The sequence below is a fragment of the Mastacembelus armatus genome, chromosome 21, assembly GCF_900324485.2.
Source record: "Mastacembelus armatus chromosome 21, fMasArm1.2, whole genome shotgun sequence".
Taxonomy (NCBI): Eukaryota; Metazoa; Chordata; class Actinopteri; order Synbranchiformes; family Mastacembelidae; genus Mastacembelus; species Mastacembelus armatus.
In genome coordinates, this window is record NC_046653.1 from 2,875,248 (window position 1) to 2,895,236 (window position 19,989).

The 19,989-nt window shown below is 41.1% G+C and overlaps 1 protein-coding gene across 1 annotated transcript in view; it reads left to right on the top strand.

Moving 5' to 3' along the window:
• The window catches only part of gli2a (GLI family zinc finger 2a), an 83,545-nt gene that overhangs the window by 31,241 nt on the left and 32,315 nt on the right, over positions 1-19,989 (top strand). Inside the window, exon 3 of the mRNA XM_026294661.2 lies at positions 18,618-18,723. Within this exon, the coding sequence (XP_026150446.1) occupies positions 18,618-18,723 (106 nt within the window). The remainder of the gene's footprint in view (positions 1-18,617; positions 18,724-19,989) is intronic.

A 19,989-nucleotide genomic window follows, 5' to 3' on the forward strand; every position in this document is an offset into this window, starting at 1 on the left:
ATAACTTGTGTATAACATTGCTTTTGGTTGGTAACATTGGTTTTTATATGTAAAAGCCAATGTGCTGCCATAGAAATGTGTTTTAAGGGAAGACAGACATGGATGACATCCCCGACCCTCTTACATTGTTTACTATACTGTTGCAATTGCTTCAAAGATTGTGTGAACAAGCCTTAATGAAGCAGTCTCCGCTGACTCTTGGGCTTTACTCCAAACATAGCAAGTATGGCCCTCAGTGTGCAATCCTACTAAAAGTTAAGAGAGACAAGAAGATCTGAGGAATGCCATGAAGAAAGTACAGTTGGCCCAGCACTTCAATTTTAATTGAGGGATCTCCAATTATTTCTCTTACATGTTAGTAGATCCCCATAAGAAAAGAAGATTTAATCAGAAAGTTTCCAAAGATTTTAAAGGTTTTTTAGTTTAAATCTGTATGCCTTCTGGAAAACAGGAAAAATGTGTGAGAAACCACTTCAGCAGTGGTTTTGAGCAAGGCACTTACTGCAGACTAGCTGCTCCAGCAGGGCTGCTCAGTGGACAACAGCAGAGGCCTGTGGTTAAACTGCCCAGATTCCCAGTGGGAATGTGTAAACTAGGATGTGAAGCATGGTTTACACATTCAAACAGAGCAAGGAACAAAACTGTTCTCAAGAATCACATGTTAAACTGACATTCATACTAATAGCAAGGATTACATGATAAAAACCTAATTAAATGTAATAAGATTATTTAAGCATATAATTATTATTCTGCTTGAAAGAAAACCCTCATGAATAAAACTTACTTTGATCAAGAGCCCTTCCTGACCACCTCCATAAAATTCTTTTTTCATAAAAAGGAGATTCCCCCACAGGCTTACCCCGAGGTGACTCAGCTGTCTCAGTGTGGCACAAGGGAAGCAGCATGCTGGCTAATTTTGTCACACAAAGCATGCTGTTTGTCAGTGCAGCACCAGTGACAAATGATTCCTTATCTTGAGAGCTGTTGTGTGTTGTTGCTGAGTAATGTCCTGACCACTCGCTCTCATCTCTGGGGCCTTCCGAGGCTTCAGCTTCTCTGCTGTCAATTGTCAGGAACCACGTTCACATTACAGTTGTGTGTTTGTGTGTGTGTGTGTTTGTGTGTGCCCACACAGTCGAAAATGCACAAGGTTGTAAGTAGAGCTTTTCAGAGTTAAACTAACTTTCTTTAATTTGGAGACAAAGTCAAGTGTCAGTTACATTTGGTGCTATCATTTGTGTATGTTGGCCTCTTCAGTGTAAGCTTAATGGTCTTTCCATTTATTTCCATATAATCTAATGAAAATAGGCATGTAGACTAAGACGTCGCAAGCTCCTTTTATATTGCATACATCATTTTTATGATGTGTTGAAAGTGACGTGTTACTCATTGGGCTCTATGTTGATTTGATTTCCATACTTGCATTAAGGCCAACTGAATGCATTAACTACAAAATGTGAAAGATTGCACCTAGAAAAAACACAAGTGATCCTGTAGCGGAGCTAAAGACCTGTTTGCCATTTAAGAAAAAAATTTGTTCCGATGCATACAGGATGATTGTGCTGGAGTAAAAGTAAGCTTCCCTGTCTCAGGTCTTTAAAAATCATTAATGCAGAGAAACATTAGAAGCACTTGTTCCGCTACCTGGCAAATAGCAGAGGTTGTAACCCGAATAATTCATTATTGACTCTGTGCCCTCTACTTCTTCCTATTTCCTTTCCTTTTGGCTTATCTCTGCATCAATCAACTCTCATCACTTCCTCCCTCATTCCAGCCTGAAGCCACAGTCTTGTTTACTTTTTTCTATTCTAATCTCAAGAGACAAAGAAAAAGTGAGACAGTTCACCAATAACTGGTACCACTGCCTGTACAGTTAAAAGTCATTGTGTGGTTCACTCCAACAAAAGGGCCAAACCTCCAACTCTTTACACATATCAGAAAACTACAAGGAGATGTGGATGCTCAATGGAAAATATAGCTCCACTTAGTTCTTTATCAGAATGGCCGTGCCGAGCTAGGTTCGAAACCATAATGACACAACAGTGTGCTCTTAAAATGCTATAAAATGAAGTTGGTGCATGCATCTGTGTTTGTGAATGTTGCGGTTGTCTCTGTCATATGGTAGGGGTTATCTGCTTTGGGTAGCCTTGACATCAGTTTACTGTTACTGTATGTGTCAGTGTAACGTTAGCTGTTGCTATCCCAGAGAGCTTTATTTTCTGAATGAACAAGCAACGGAAGTAGACATGGTAGTCATTTCTCTCAACTAGGAGGGCAGGAAGTGCAGGGTGAATTGTGGTGTACCAATGCAGCCAATGTAGTCTAATGGGGGCAGTCATGGCCTAATGGATAGAGAGTTGAACCCACTAATCCAGTTGCGGATTCGAGTCTCAGGACTGGCAGGAATTGTCGGTGGGGTGGAGTGAATAGCCAGCACCATCTCCACCTTCAATACCACGACCGAACCCCCAACTGCTCCTCGGGCGCCGCAGCAATGGCTGCCCATTGCTCTGGGTGTGTGTTCACAGTGTGTGTCATCACTGCTGTGTGTGTGCACTTTGGGTGGGTAATGCAACTTCCCCATTGTGGGACTAATAAAGGTAAATAACTTAACTAGGTCACCTGAGACTCAATCCAGTTGGTTGGAGGTCCCTCCGACCTGCTTCGCAGCTGTTTCTTGTTAGTGTGTTAAAACAAATTCCCACAGTGAGATGGTTTTCCCCGCTGTCATGTGGATGTGTGTAAATGTGGGGTTCTGTGCTTCAGATGCTCTTTACTGCTTAACTGTTGTAAGCCTTATCTTAGGATAGGATAGGATAGGATAGGATAGGATAGGATACGATAGGATAGGATAGGATAGCTACTTTATTTATCCCAATGGGAAATTTACACCTTCCGGCAGTCTCCACGAAATATAAAAATATAGACACATATACATATATATACATAAAAATAAAAAAAAACCTGTGCAATTTGTGTGTATTAATGGCTAAAGTCTAATAACACTGTAATCAGCACAAAATTGGCTACAATAATATGTGAACAGCAAGTTTATACATGATTGTGTTTTTGAGAAAAAAGTGTTTATGCATGGCTAGTGAAAAACTACAATTTTTTACTCACTGAAATAAGACAATAAAACACAAACAGAACATTGGTTCACAAGACTTTGGAGAACTGCATCTTGTAGCCAAGTGTTTGAGTCAAATGTGAAAGGCATCTTGTTCACACATTCACAGTAAACAATACACTGATTTAAATTTTCTAAGACACTTTTTGTCCAGAAAGGCCATATGCAAGAGGGTGTGACTGAGGATGAATAGTCATGTGATTTACCTGAGAACACAAAAGACGCACTGAACGACCAGACAAAGACGCGCATAATGAGCCTTTCAGTCAATGTAGATGGGACGGATTAGTGCAGCACAATACAACACAATGAGGAGCAAACGTTCCTCATTTGAGTTAAAATCAGTGTTTTTACTCTGAGGACAAGCTAAACTATTTGTCTCTGTGTGGAATGTAAGGAGCGCCGCTTCACGTGCGTAACGCGCCATCATCCAAACGCGCCGAAAAAGTGAGTAAATTCTATGATGAAGTTTGATATTTTGTGTCATTTCTCGGGGGTGTGCACATATTTACCTGGTTCACCTGAGATTATTTACATGTGAACAGTGGACAGTGTACAAGGCGGGACCGTATTACCTGTAATGAGGTGAGACAGGAGAAAACAGACTTCTCCTTACGTTCATACAGATTAAATAAAAAGTGATGATTTGTTTTCGACTTGAAATGTTTCATTTAAAAGAAAACATTTCAAGCTTTCTAGTCATATAATTCTTATTTTTATGAGCCAAGTATTCGCTGAGATTCTGGTTGTTGTCTGTGAAGAGAAATGACACAGACAGAAAAGACAGACAGCGCACCCTGTTTCTTTATTTAAAAAAAAGCACAACGTTTTGTTGTTATTATGATGGTATACCACTAAAACTAGACCCTTTACAGATTTGAATGATATATTTCTTCTTCGTATCTGTATGATCAGAATTAACGGAGTAATTTAAGTTTGTTTCGGCATTATCAGGAGAAGATGCGTCAAAACGCACCAGCGCGTTCATCGACCCCAGAGGGTTAAAGAGTCCTTTTTCACACTGGGGTGTACAGTGCATTGTCAGGGCAAAGCTGCGGAACAGATCAGGACAGAGAATAGTGTAATGTCACTGACTCTTGCGATGGAGTTAAAGAGTCTCAGGGCATGTGGGAGGAACAACGTCCTCAATCTGTCAGTTGAGCAGGACAGTGACAGCAACCTATCACTAAAACTACTCCTCCGTTTGGATATGATACTGAGCAGTGGATGCCGTGGATTGTCCATGATTGACAGGAGCCTGCTCAGCACCTGTCTCTTCACCACTGATGTCAGTTCTAAGCCCACAATCAAGCCCGCCTTCCTCACCAGCTTATCCAGACGTGTGGCGTCTTTCTTCTTAATGCTGCCTCTCCAGCACACTACTGCATATAAGAGGGCACTCGCCACAAGAGTCTGATAGAACATCTGCAGCAGCTTTTAACAAATGCTTAAGGATGCCAGCCTTCTGGGGCAGTCATGTCGCAGGTTCAAGTCTCAGGACCGGCGGGAATTGTCGTTGGGTTGGAGTGAGCACCTTCAGTGCTGCAACTGAGGTGGGGCCCTTGAACAGGGTACCGAACCCCCAGCTGCTCCCCGGGCGCCGCAACAGTGGCTGCGGGTGTGTGCTCACTGCTGTGTATGTGCACTTTGGGTGGGTAATGTAATTTCTAATAACTTAACTTCTAAGGAAGTACAGCCGACTCTGTCCTCTCCTGCACAGAACATCTGTGTTGGCAGTCAAGTCAGTTCTATCATCCAGCTGAACATCATCCAAGGTATTTGTAACTCCTTACAAACGCCACACAGTCGCTGTTGATCATCACAGGCTCCGATTGGGGCCTGAGCCTCCTGAAGTCTACCACCATCTCCCTGGTCTTTGAAGTGTTGAGGTGCAAATGGTTAAGGTCACACCATGCTACAAATTCCTGGATCAATTTTCTGTGCTCCTCCTCCTGATACAACCTACCTTAGGTGGTATGGTGTACATATACACAGAAGTAAGTCTGAAAAAAATGAATAAAATGCAGTCACTCATAGATCTTAATGGAGTATATTGGACCAAATATTTTTGACAGTTTATTCTCACCTGTCATCACACTTTTAAAATACTAAGAGTTGCTCAGCTTTGTGATGCAAACACACATAAAGAGAAAGTAAAAGGACTGTGTTTAGTTTTAGAGAGGCGTTATAAACTTTGCTGCTATTAATGTCAGCCTGAAAATAATGGATATCAATTGTTTATTTAAAACCTCCATGCTGATGGATATAAACATGTTTACAAACATCAATTATTTTAAACATGAATGACTTAAGACATGACATGAAGAATTTACCTCAGCCTGGAGATCAGCTCCATTCAGGAGATACTCCACAGCCTACCTCTTGTGTTTGGAGAGCAACCTCCCTAGGGGTGTACCTCACCTGTGCTGTTTTGGGTATTTCCTGTCCCTTTCCATACTCGTCTTGAACAAAAAAATACAACCTAACAAACAAATAAAAAACTATGTTTACAGGCTGAGCCTGTCCGGAGAATGTCTGAACTGGCAGCTTTAGAAGAAAGACCATGTAAAACTCGAAGTTCCTGACATTTGAAGTAACTTGGCTTTACTGATTGATCTTGCCAAAAACTGGCATGCAAGTAGAAACATAGGCTACACTAAAAATTGGTGTTGTTTGGAGGAATAGCAGGAAGCACATGATAGCAACAAATCATTAGACCTGAAGTGTTACCCAGTGTTTGACACATTTTCAGCAGGTTGAAAAATGGCCTACTGGGACGAAAGTTTTACCGTGTTTTTCCTTGCATTCTCCTAAATTAGCCGTAGAGTATTCTGATCATCGCTGCAACAATAATAATCCCAGTGCATTACGTACACATGTGGCCTGAAATGATCATGCATGAAAGAGAAGCAGATTGTCCTGCCACCTCATCAGTCTTCAGAGAGAGGCCCACTACCTGCCACAAGGAGAGGTGTAACCCTCAGATGCTCTTTTCCATACTTTTGGGAGGTGCTCCGAAAGTATGGGGTCCGGGGCCTTTTGCTAAGGGCTTTCCAGTCCCTATACAACTGGAGCATGAACTTGGTTCGCATTGCCGGTAGTAAGTCACAGCTGTTCCAAGTGCATGTTAGACTCTGGCAGGGCAGCCCTTTTTCACCGGAGAGAGTCCAGTTCGGGGACCAGAGGATTTCATCTATGCTTTTTGCGGATAATGTTGTCCTGCTGGCTCCATCAAGCCATGACCTTCATCAAGCACTGGGGTGGTTTGCAACTGAGCGTGAAGCAGCCGGGATGAGAATCAGCACCTCCAAGTCTAAGGCCATGGTTCTCAACCGGATAAAGTTGGCTTGCCATCTCCAGGTCAGGGGAGAGATCCTGCCTCAGGAGAAGGGGTTTATCCCTCAGGGGTCGACGAACACGCCGACGCATTTTGTTGCATCTTCTCCTGATAACACCGAAACAAACTTGAATTACTCTGTCAGTTTTGATCGTACAGATAAGAGCAATATATCATTCAAATCTGTAAATGGTCTAGTTTGATTTGTATACACTCATAATACAGTTGGTACGGAAAGTATTCAGACCCCTTTAAGTTTTTCACTCTTTGTGCCATTGCAGCCATTTGCCAAAATCAAAAAAGTTCATTTTATTTCTCATTAATGTACACTCAGCACCCCATCTTGACAGAAAAAAACAGAAATGTAGAAATTTTTGCAAATTTATTAAAAAAGAAAAACGGAAATATCACATGGTCATAAATATTCAGACCCTGTGCTCAGTATTGAGTAGAAGCACCTTTTGAGCTAGTACAGCCATGAGTCTTCTTGGGAATGATGCAACAAGTGTTTCACACCTGGATTTGGGGATCCTCTGCCATTCTTCCTTACAGATCCTCTCCAGTTCTGTCAGGTTGGATGGTGAATGTTGGTGGACAGCCATTTTCAGGTCTCTCCAGAGATGCTCAATTGGGTTTAGGTCAGGGCTCTGGCTGGGCCAGTCAAGAACGGTCACAGAGTTGTTCCGAAGCCACTCCTTTGTTATTTTAGCTGTGTGCTTAGGGTCATTGTCCTGTTGAAAGGTGAACCTTTGGCCCAGTCTGAGGTCCTGAGCACTCTGGAAGAAGTTTTCTTCCAGGATATCTCTGTACTTGGCCACATTCATCTTTCCTTCAATTGCAACCAGTCGTCCTGTCCCTGCAGCTGAAAAACACCCCCACAACATGATGCTCCCACCACCATGTTTCACTGTAGGGATTGTATTGGGCAGGTGATGAGCAGTGCCTGGTTTTCTCCACACATACCGCTTAGAATTAACGCCAAAAAGTTCAATCTTGGTCTCATCAGACCAGAGAATCTTATTTCTCATAGTCTGGGAGTCCTTCATGTGTTTTTTGGCAAACTCTATGCAGGCTTTCATGTGTCTTGCACTGAGGAGAGGCTTCCGTCGGGCCACTCTGCCATAAAGCCCCGACTGGTGGAGGGCTGCAGTGATAGTTGACTTTGTGGAACTTTCTCCCATCTCCCTACTGCATCTCTGGAGCTCAGCCACAGTGATCTTTGGGTTCTTCTTTACCTCTCTCACCAAGGCTCTTCTCCCACGTTTGCTCAGTTTGGCTGGTCGGCCAGGTCTAGGAAGAGTTCTGGTCGTCCCAAACTTTTTCTATTTGAGGATTATGGAGGCCACTGTGATCTTAGGAACCTTGAGTGCTGCAGAAATTCTTTTGTAACCTTGGCCAGATCTGTGCCTTGCCACAATTCTGTCTCTGAGCTCCTTGGGCAGTTCCTTCGACCTCATGATTCTCATTTGCTCTGACATGCACCGTGAGCTGTAAGGTCTTATATAGACAGGTGTATGCCTTTCCTAATCAAGTCCAATCAGTTTAATTAAACACAGCTGGACTCCAATGAAGGAGCAGAACCATCTCAAGGAGGATCAGAAGAAATGGACAGCATGTGAGTTAAATATGAGTGTCACTGCAAAGGGTCTGAATACTTATGACCATGTGATATTTCAGTTTTTCTTTTTTAATAAATTTGCAAAAATTTCTACATTTCTGGTTTTTTCTGTCAAGATGGGGTGCTGAGTGTACATTAATGAGAAATAAAATGAACTTTTTGGATTTTGGCAAATGGCTGCAATGACACAAAGAGTGAAAATTTTAAAGGGGTCTGAATACTTTCCGTACCCACTGTAACAACAAAATGCTGTGCTGTTGTTAAATAAAGAAAGCAGACAGGGTGCGCTCTCTCATCTCTCTTCACAGACACATAAATAAAACAACCCGAATGGGGGCAGTCGTGTGCTTACACATAATACCACAATTGACCTTTGAGCAAGGCACCGGACCCCCAACCACTCCCCGGGTGCCTCAGCAATGGCTGCCCACTGCTCTGGGTGTGTGTTCACGGTGTGTGTGTTCACTGCTGTGTGTGTGCACTTTGGGTGGTAATGGAATTTCCCCATTGTCTGACTAATAAGGGTAACTTAACTCATTATAGCTAATGTGATCCCACCTCGCACTGAGCGCACTGTTCACATGGAAATAATCCGAGGTGAGTCAGGTAGTTCTGTACACGCCCCCGAGAAATAGTGTAAAACGTCAAGCTTCATTATAGAATTTACTCACATTTTCTGCGCGTTTGGATGGTGGCACATTACGCATATGAAGAAGCGCTTTGTATGTTCCAGACAGCGACAAAGAGTTTACTTTGTCCTTAGGAAAAACACGACTCAGATGACGAATGCTTGCATCTACATTGTATTGCACTAATTCCCTCTCAGCCACATTCCTGAGTGAAAGGTTCATTATGTGGGTCTTTGTGCAGGTCTTTGTCTTCTCAGGTAAATCACATGATTATTCATGATCAGGCCCACCTTCCTGCATATGCCCTTTCTAAACAAAAAATTTAAATCAGTGTATTGTTTTCTGTGAATGAGTGAACAAGATGCCTTTCACATTTGACTCAAACACTTGGCTACAAGATGCAGTTCTTCAACGTCTTGTGAACCAATGTTCTGTTTGTGTTTTCTGGTCTTATTTCAGTGACTTAAAAATTGTAGTTTTTCACTAACCATGCATAAACGCTGTTTTCTCAAAAACACAATCATGTAGAAACATGCTGCTCACGTATTATTGTAGCCCAGTTTGTGCTGATTACAGTGTTATCAGACTTTAGACATTAATATGTTTAAAAGCAACTGAAAAAAGCGCAAATGTCAGGGCATGTCAAAACTTGTCCAGGGCCCCAAAACACCCTTAGAGCCCAGTTAAGTATCTTGGGATCTTGTTCACAATTGAGGGAAGGATGGAGTGAGAGATTGACAGACGGCAGCAATACGGAAGATGTACCGGTCCATTGTGGTGAAGAAGGAGCTGAGCCAAAAGGCAAAGCTCTTGATTTACTAGTCAATCTACGTTCCTACTCTCACCGATAGTCATGAGCTTTGGGTCATGACTGACAAGATCTCGGATATAAGCAGCTGCAATGAGCTTCCTTTGCAGGAAGGAAGGAGCTTGAAGTAGAGCTGCTGCTCCTCGAAATCGAGAGGATCCAGGTGAAGTGGCTTGGGCATCTGTTCTGGATGCCTCTTGGGCACCTCCCTGGGGAGTTGTTCCAGGCATGTCCCACTTGGAGGAGACCCCAGGGGAGACACAGGACAAACTGGAGGGATTATGTCTCTCAGCTGTCCTGGGAATGCCTCGGTGTCCCCCCGGAAGAGCTGGAAGAAATGTCCAGGAAAAAGGAAGACTGGGCATCCCTACTTAGGCTACTGCCCCCGTCACCCAGCCCCAGATAAGCGGAAAAAGATGGATGGATGTAGCTCTTACTTATTGGCAATTGTATAAAGCCAATTTTGCACCAGTGCTTGGAAAAATTCGAGATAATTTGACCAGGTGGATGATTGTCCTTCTGTCTTGGCTAGGACAGGTTGCCTTGATAAGAATGTCCTGCCTTGTTTACTCTATCCAATGCTATTTATTCCTATTTTACTGTCTTGTAAGGTTATAAAAGAGTTGAATGTGTGGTTCATTTGGTTCATTTACCTGGAACAAAAGAAAACCCAGGTTGAAATTATCAAAACTCCAACTTCCTAGTAACTTCCTACTAAGGGCAGGCTGCTTGGATCTACCAAATTTTAGACTATTTCAGATGACTTGCTAGCTTCGATTCATTGTTGAATGGCTTAAAGAAGACCCTAAATCAGTCCCTAAATCTTGAATCTTCACAGTCCAAATACCCTCTACAAAACTTTACTTATTACTTGTCCGTAATCCTAAACTGAAAAGACCTCTGTGTGATAATCCTTTAGTGTGTAATGCTCTCAAGGCATGGCGCACTATCCAAAGACTGGAAGACAGGGTTGACACAACCTTTCCCTTTTTGCCAATTCTGAGTTCTTGCCAAGTACTATGGCCCATTTAACCTGTGGCCTGTTTATAGTATATGTAACTTAGGCGATCTTTTTGAGGAGGAAGCACTACAGTCCTTTGATCTCATTTTCTCAAGATATAATTTACCTAGGCAACAATTTTTTTTATTTTTACAAATATATATTATATATTCTATCATATATTAAAAAATAATCTGCTTATTTCCAAATATTCATTTTCATTTTATCCTAAACCCTCCTACACATAAATTGATCTCCTTTTTCTACAAAACTCTATGTTCTTATGGTGAAGTTAATACTTCACACCTCAGATTAATTTAGGAAAGAGAATTTGGGGTGGACATTCCAGAGGAGGAATGGGAGATGGTTTGATCTCTAGCCAACAGGCCCTCAGTTTGCAACAGGGCAAGAGCCGTTCAGCTTACGCTCCTTCACAGAATACACATTACGCCTCATTTAAGAAACAGATACAATTCAGTTCACTCACCACTCTGCCCTAAATGTAAGTCCAAGGAGATTTTTCATTGTGTATGTGCTTGTCATGTAATCCAGACTTATTGGTCCAATATTGTAGTTCAATTAAATAACATACTAGGGCTGGCCTTGGATCCTGACCATTTGTCTCTAATCCTAGGTTTTCCCTGTAAGCTTATCAGTAATAAATATAAAAAACGTCAATTTTGCCTGTTACCTTTTGGTTTTTAAGTTTTGACATTTACTAATGTCGTGGATCACTCAGTTATTAGAGAGACTATTCATCTGTAACTTTTAACATGTTCACATATTCAATCTACAAGTGATACTTTTAATCGTATTTGGACACCATAAATGCCTCTATTTGTGATACTCTGAGGTTTGGAATGTGTTATGAATTAGAGTCAGCACCCAAGTGTGGAGTTAGAGGCTTTAATGATTTTTAATGAACAAACTGAAAATCACTGGAGAACTCAGGCAGGTAACTAAACTCCAGGCAGAACTGAGGTGAAAGGAAACCAGGCAGGATGAAACACACAGCTCGTGGCGATTGGAACTGGGGCAGAGACGAACCAGGCAGGATGAAACACACAGTTCATGGTGACTGGAACCAGGGCAGAAATGAACCAGGCAGGACGACACACACACAGCTCGTGGTGACCAGAACTCAGGCAGGGACGAACCAGGCAGGGCGAGACACACAGCTCGTGGCGACTGGAACCGAGGCAGGGATGAACCAGGCGGGATGATGCACACAGCTCGTGGCAACTGGAACCGAGGTGGGGATGAACCAAGCGGGATGAGGCACACAGCTTGTGGCGACTAGAACCGGGACCCATGGGTCAAGAACTAACGAACTGGCATCGTCGCAGGAAAGAGCAAGGAGCTTTTATTGCTGCACCCCCTAATTGGATGCAGGTGAGGCTTATCTGCGACGCCCAGTCTCTGGAGGCGCACCTGCAGGTAAGCAATAACACACACAAGGGAGAGGGGAAACGAGACAGGGAAACTGGGAAGGCGGGTACTGCCACCTCATGAGAGGCAGTCATGACATAGTGCCACCTATTTATTTATTTTCAGTATCTTCCGTGTTCTCTGTCCTGTTGCATGTTTTTGTTTGCAGTGCAATGCTCTGTTGTTTTCATTTTCTGTATAACTTTGTGTATCTTTGTTGTGTGTCAGGCAATATGTGTTATTATTTTGTTTTGTGTTTGTTAAAATAAAAGTAAAAAAAAAAAGGTCTTAGTAGCACTCTTGGTAGTAAAAGGTGTGGGATGGAGTGTGCAATATGACGATATTTGATCGCAGACGATTAAAATGACTGCATGATCCACTTTTTCAGAAAAATCGTTGCATCGTCCTATATAGTGCATGTTATATCTGTTGCAGTTCTATTGATTTCGTCTACATCCTCGTGCTAGATGGCGCCAGGTTAACAAGGTCGTATACATTGCTCGTAAATTCAGTGAGATTAAGCGACAAAGTTGGTGACAAGTTGGTCCCTAAAAAAAGACATCTGTGATATGGAAATGGTTTGTTTTTCCACAACAGACACTGCGCAAACAACAGTTATTTGCAAATGTTGCAATGATAAGATTCACACGTTGGATGGCAACACAACAACGCTTTTTAACAACCTCAAAAGAAAGCACCCGGAAGAATATGCCGACAGTCAAATTATCAAGGGACCCCATGTGAGTACATCATTAAACGAACAACTTTAACAAAAGAAGCATTTGAGAAAGGAACTCCGTATGACAGAACGAACGAGCACTGGATAGATGTAACTGAGGCAGTGACATTTTACCTGGCCAAAGACATGATTCCCATAAAGACTGTGGAAAAAAGACTGCTCAAAGTTGTAGATCCCAGCCGCAAATATTTTTCCTCCCCGGCCATTCCACAGCTTTATTCAGAGTGCCGCAGCAAGATGCAACACAACATTCAAGCTGATTTATGATCTAGCCGTACGTCAAAGCCTTATTTAAGTCTGACTATTCACTTTATTCATGACTGAAGTTGCGCAGTGTGTGCCTTATGTCTAATGAGCTATCTGACTGTTACAACTGTTACCACTGCCAATGTAAGATTTGTCATTGTGTTTTTAAATGTTCTTACTTTGCAGAATTGCACTTGCAGTAAATCTTGAAAACATAAATGGTAAAGGCTATATTTTTATATGGGGACATTAGTTTGGCCGTATTGTAGCTCTGTAATTTGCCAAATATTGTTAAAACCAACATGAAAAAGAATCAGTATAAAATCGTGAATTGGGATTTTTCCGGAAAAAAATTGTGATAAAATTTGTTTTCCATATCAACCACCCCTAGTCTGCAGTGCTTTGTACGCCAGGTCCCCTAATATGACTGTTATCACAGTTTCAGTGGATTCTGTCTCTACTGGAAGGTCAGTAGGTTGTTATCATCCCATAGGTCTTTGTAGTCATTATTACAGTAACGAACATTGTCTAGCTTGACGCACATCTTTACATTTATGTACAAGGACTCCTTGTCTATGCATTAAAACTGTTTGATTAGGTTAAAGCACAACTAATTGATTAGGCTCAGACATTAAAACTAGATTTACAAAGATTGTGACTTGTATTACATGGCTGATAATGTGCCACTGAATATTGTGAAAACACTTGAATGAGATGAATCGGCAGTAACAGCCTACTTTTGAGTAGTATCATAACAGTCAAAGCGGCTGCCCAGGATTGATCATACTGGTGCGGGGTTTGCTGGGGTTGACACTGATACTACAGAATGATTGGCTGAGGTAGGCGTGCAGATTTGTCAGACACCAGTCGGCAAAGAAAGAAAAGCTAGATCTGAGTAGGATCTTTAAACATGCCAAGACAAGTACAAAGGCAACAGAATCCCAGGGTGGGGGAGTGGAGTAGGAGGGATGAGGGCTTCATAGCAGCAAGATATAAACATGGGCTCAAGGCCCTGATAGCAACCTAGAGGTTCAGATTTTAATCTCACACTTGGTCATGGGGACACAGCTCATCAAATACCAATCAATGAAGATTAGAACATATGATTTATTAAAAGTTTTTTAGGCTACACTAATTTGTGTTTTTATATAAACAGTTGTAGAGATGATTAGGTCAATGTCACTTATATTGACAGACTAACAAAGAATTATGACCCAATGCTACAATTTCCCACAGCTTTACGAAGTATTGGATCTTCTTTCAGCATATTGTTTTGGTTTAATGACACACAGGATAAAAAAGACCCAGTTTTTTCTGCAGCTGGTGAAAACCTAAAAAGCAAAGTGAATGGTTAACTTAATATAGCCAGGTCACCAGAATCATGACTGCAAAAGTTAGTGCTAGTGTTGATGTGTGTTTGTAGGAAGTGGTTTGTTGTGTTAATACTAGCACTAATACAGTATCAGTATCAGTTTTGTACAATAAAAACAATACTTTGACGAGTTCTACCTTACTTTTGGGAATATAAACATATTTTGTCTCATAACCATTTCTGATTTGATAAAAGAATAACCAAGGCAGAACTTCTGCTATGTAAACCAAAGAAGCTGGAAGTATGTGATCAAACAATAACAGTAGAAAACACAGCATGGGCTCAGCATTAGTTTTGGGCACATAAGCAGTTTTAGATACTCTGTGCTATGGAGACATTTCAGTCTGTACTATTAAAGTAATAGCCCACCCAGCCCTAGCTAATGAATTCACAAGGACAAATGAATTTCTGCTCAAACCATTTTGTGACGTTACAGAGACTGATGATCTAATCCATTTATCTTCTGCCCAAAATGCCCCTATTAATAAGAAAGGTATCACCTTCCCTTAGGACTGTTAAAAGTAAAGAGTTGTTCTGTTAAGACTTCCTTTCATAGATGGCAATGGCTTCATGCTCTCCTGTAAGCCTCTAATCCCTCTGTCGCCATCACTAGCCCACGTACTGCTTTAGAGGAAGCAACATCTTGCAGGTTATTTGTATGTGTACTGCAGGATTAAATACACACTTTTTTATTCGTCGGTACAACATTTGCTATGGTGTGACTTCGTAATCATTTGACTGAAAGTGTGTGTGTGTGTGTGCATGTGTGTGTGTGTGTGTGTGTGTGTGTGTGTGTGTGTTCAAGAAAGGCATTTCTGTTCAAGTTCAAAGTAGCACATCAGTGTTTGTCTCTATTGCTTATTGACTGCTTACAGAGACGGAACAGCAGAACAAATCAGTGTCTGTGTGTGTGTGTGTAATTATGAGTGTGTATGCATGCACATGAGCACTTGTGTATAGCCGTTGGCACAGCACTGTGTAGTTAGGACTGAGGCCAACTTTTTCTGCTGGAATTTCCTGTGAATCGAGCACCCCCACCACTCTTACTCCTCCACTCTTCACTTCTTTCTCTCTGTCTGTGCTTTGCCCCACTCTCTCTCTCACTGCCCCTTTTCTCTCAAAGCACGACAAAGGCTTTTTTCGGAAAATTATTTCTGGCCTGGCCTGGCCTCTCAGGGTATTATTATTATTGTTGAGTACTTCCTCAAAGACGTGAGCCCACTCCAGCGTGATCCTGTTCTGGAACTTCATTTGGACATAATGAGAGAGTGCTTTTCCTTCTTCTGTCTCTGAGTCATGAAACTCGAAGGGGCCTTTGTTAACATCAAACACCTGGCATTGTCTTTAGTGAGAGATCAAACCAAGGCTTTGAGATGCAAACTAAAAACCAGAAGATGTGGGGCTCTTCCTGTTGCTTGGCAGGATGTTTAGCATGTCTGGAGCCTTCTTATGAGGGCCAAGACATCTTCAGTTTTTAAACAAACATTTTATGAGACATCTGAGCAGATATGGTGCCTGAAAACAACAACCAGTGAAAGGTTCCTATGGGACTACACCAACACCAATAGCCCTGGGAAGCACTATGCATAGTGCAGTTCTCTGCATTTTGAGCCAGTAGACCTTTAGTTTTCATACCTGTCTGAATATAACATTTTAATATTTTACATCTAGTCACTTTATACTAGACTAGTATATATATGGTGTATATATTGTATGTAAGATGTACTTGACAAGCCAAAAAAGGTAACTCTGACTGACCTGAAAGTGATAAGTACATGTGCCTTCTGATATATTTTCATGTTTGTATTGTGCTTTTGTTCACTTTGGAAAAAAGCAGTGCACCAAATATATGCAAAGAGCCCTACTGGTGAGGACATGCTGCTTCACATACTGGTGAGGTGATACCCTTCAAGAACTCCAGTTTGAATAATAGAGACATGATTTTGAAGGCTTTTTGAAAGCCACCACAACTTATATAAAGTTGACAAATCTTTAGAGCACTACACCTGCAAAGAAATACTTTAGCAAAAGAAAATACTTAACAGACATGATGCAAATTATACAAATTTAGCATAAATAATGAATTAAAGAGAGGAGTCTAGCAGTTTGACAGTTTAATGATCAACTTTCCAATATAACTAAAAGAAGCTACTGTGCTGGCCTCACTTCCCCACAACCTCGCTGGATTTGTCATAGTCTAGTCTACTTGCTCCATGCGTTCCACCAGAGATTTGCCAGGCAGCATAATCAGAGGGAACCTCTCAGACAAAGCCCAAACCTCTGGCTCCACTTGTGAAACAAAGCTCAGACTCCTTTTCCCAGCTCTCACTCCCTCTCATTCAGTTATTGGCTGCCTATTTTGGCAGTGTAACACACAAGTTGACTCGGAATTGGTCGCCTCTCTCACACACAAAAGCAATGGAGGGTCACTGGCTGACATCCAGCGGCATAGATCTTGATGGAAATACAGCCCTTGGCCTTCAGAGTCCAATGACAAGAGGAGATAGGGAGTGCAGGGCACCAGACAGATCTTTACAACCCACTTTGACTTCACAGAGAATGTTGTTGATTCTGTGAGTGTGCATGTGCAGTGGAACATTTTGAACTTACTTTACCTGGAGACAAAAAAGGATATTATTTGATTTTATTTCTGTGCAAATCTGCCATGGCTGTAAACCATCAAATATGGTTTGGCAATACCAATGATGTTCTAAGCTGAAATTAAAAATGTGTTATTTTAATGCCTTGTATATACCTTTTTTTTTACAGACAGACACAATTTATGTCCTGTGAAAAAGTATAGACATTAGCAAAAGCTTTACAAGAATGTTTTCACTATTTTGTTTCTGTTTTTGTTTTAATCAACTACATCTGTGGTATTTCAGATAATGCCTTTATGGCAGTGCATCAGTAATGCCGGGAACATCCAGATTGAAAAAGAAAAAAGTCATTGCTTTTTCTTAAACACCAGTCAAATGTGTCACAGTTCAGAGCTGCCCCTCAGGGAAACTTTCCTCTCCTAGTCATGTGTAATCTTATCAGAATTAACGAAAAGCAAGGTGGTACAACGTCATAATGATTGCCTCAGTCACACTAACAAAAGCCTCAATCAGAGTTAAGTAGCAGTAATGTCTGTCTTTGTGAATTGGCATCACCTAAAACCAACATCCAGCATTCTGTCATAGCCTACAGGCAGTCCCAAGAGTCCTGTTACACTTTGTTTTCACTGCATTGATTAGAGTGAGTTAGAACCCTTAAGGCACTTCTCAAACAGAAAAGTGTTTAAAAAATGCCAAGCTGGAAAAGTAAATCCATTGTATATTATAATTGCTGTTTGTACACTCGAAAACAATGGACCGCTGTGTACATATGAACAGAATCAGAAAACAATTTTTGAAAAAATTAATTTTCATTCAGTAAAACACCAAGCAGATGAATCCTCAATGGCAAAAAACAGGCATTTCTTTTGAACAGTCCTATATCAAGACTGGCTGTTATCACATCTAGTAAAATAAACTTGGTGTCTTCTTTTTATGCACTAGTTATCTTCATTCATTCAGTTTTTTAATAATGAAAATTTAGCAGGATGGTTTTGTTTAAAGTAGTTTAACAGTGACAAAAAAGAACGGATCTCAAATAATAAGGTGCTGTTGTAATATATGAAATAATATGATGCTGTTGTAATGATTGAATGTGTTGGATACATGGATGTTAGTTCTCTGTTTAATCTGGCAGCCTTTGGACATTGTCAGTATGTTTGCTCTGATGTACTGGCATCACATTAGTGTTAAAAGATGCACCCAAAGTGAAGAGAATTTGTAAATCTTTTGTCTGTGATTGGTGTTCCCCTCCTCCTTCAGTCCAGAAAATAATGTCTCCTACTCAGCCGATTTAATGACAGTAATTAATGAATATTAGTTGTGTTGTTCTAATGAGACTCCTCTCAAGTCACTAGACTGTTTATGGCAGGAAATGGTGGATTCATGCATTCTTTGTCTGAGACATAAAAACACATTCATTGTTGTGTAAAAATCTGCTTTGGTCTTATTGAATTGAAAGAGTCATTAATGAACAACGTATAGTTCATGGGGCAAAAGCCACAGTGTGGAAGGTTTCAATTACTGCTGATTACAGGAACTGTAAAACGTTACAGTTGCGTCTCATGCTGCGTTGTTGGCGCTAGTCAGAAACTCTATCCCAGGCTTAATATTGGTCTGTTTTGTTCTCCAGTTTTAAGAAATGTGTCACCATTACCATTCTCTGGATTTTGTTTTGTTTTGTGACCTTTTCTCTCTGCTTTGTGGTCACAGGTGCCCACCACATCTTCCCCACATTTCACACACCCATCCCAATTGATGTGAGACACCATGAAGGCCGGTACCATTATGAGCCACACCCACTCCATGCTATGCACGGGTGAGTAATGAATCATTCGTAATGCCAAACGAGAAAACTAAAAAGCATAGAAAGAGAAACTGCCTAGAAAGAGAAAATAACTGTTATCATTCTGCTGTCACTTTTTAGTGCAGTTAAATACAGAATAAATAAATATCAAAATGTAAGCTCCTCCTGTCACAGCCCACACTCAGGGGCATGAATATTCTGCTTTGTTGAGATGCTTCTTTTTGATTTACATAGGACAAAATGTACAAATTTTCATTAGAAAATTAGTATTAGAATTTAGCAATATATGGACAAATGGTGTCTGAAACAGTGGTGACAGGAGGTTGTGAAGGTCAGTTGTTGCCTTTCATTGCTCTCACTCTCTGAGAGGTTGTTCCGGCTCCTTCATATTTGACAGCACTGGGAGTGGAAACACAGCTCCAATGTCTGAGTTTTAGTGACAAAGCCAAGTTTAAATAGATCAAAGTCAGGCATGATACACAGAGCAACTGGAAGACATAGATGAAGAAAGACAAGCCACATTAGCTCCAGTACAACAGACATTAACATTTCCTCTCCTAGCATTTCATGGTTTGGGACTTGGAGAGCTCTCTGGTGTTGGCATCACCCAAAAGTAAGAGCTCTGCCAAGAAACATTGTCTAACAAAAAACCTAGTGAAAGACAATGGCAGGCAAAGAACATGGATGCTAAGTAAAACTGGCAGCTCCAATAGTAATTCTAGTAAAACTCATGTAAAGAGGAAACCTATTATTTTTATTGAGAGCAGAATTAAGTCAAAATGTAAATCGTGCATATATATGTTTTATTTATATGTAGCAATTAAAAGGCATTTTGTTTTAAAAGCAATAACTACTTAGCATAAATAATTTGGCAGTTCAGTTGTGTGCTTGGTATTGCAATGTGTATCCTACCCTGACCTAAAAAGAAACACTAATTTATTATCTGACTTCATTAATGTGGCATTACCATGAATGTCTAGCCTTCCTAACATTTCCAGGTCGTTCAGTGGTTATCTGAAATCCACCATACTCAGGACGGCAACCCAGGAGTAAGATCAATAGTGGTTTTGTGAGAACTATGCTGTTACATTTAAATTCAGCATGATCAGGTGATACAGGCTTTGCAGGCAGAGCAATTAATCACCTGCAAAGCAAGGGATAAAAGAAGGGAAACGCATGGCAGTGCACCCAGTTTGTTTTTGATTAATGTGATGTGACTCTGACAGAATAGTACAACTAATTTATCACCACCTTGATCTAGCTGTCTTTACCCTAGCA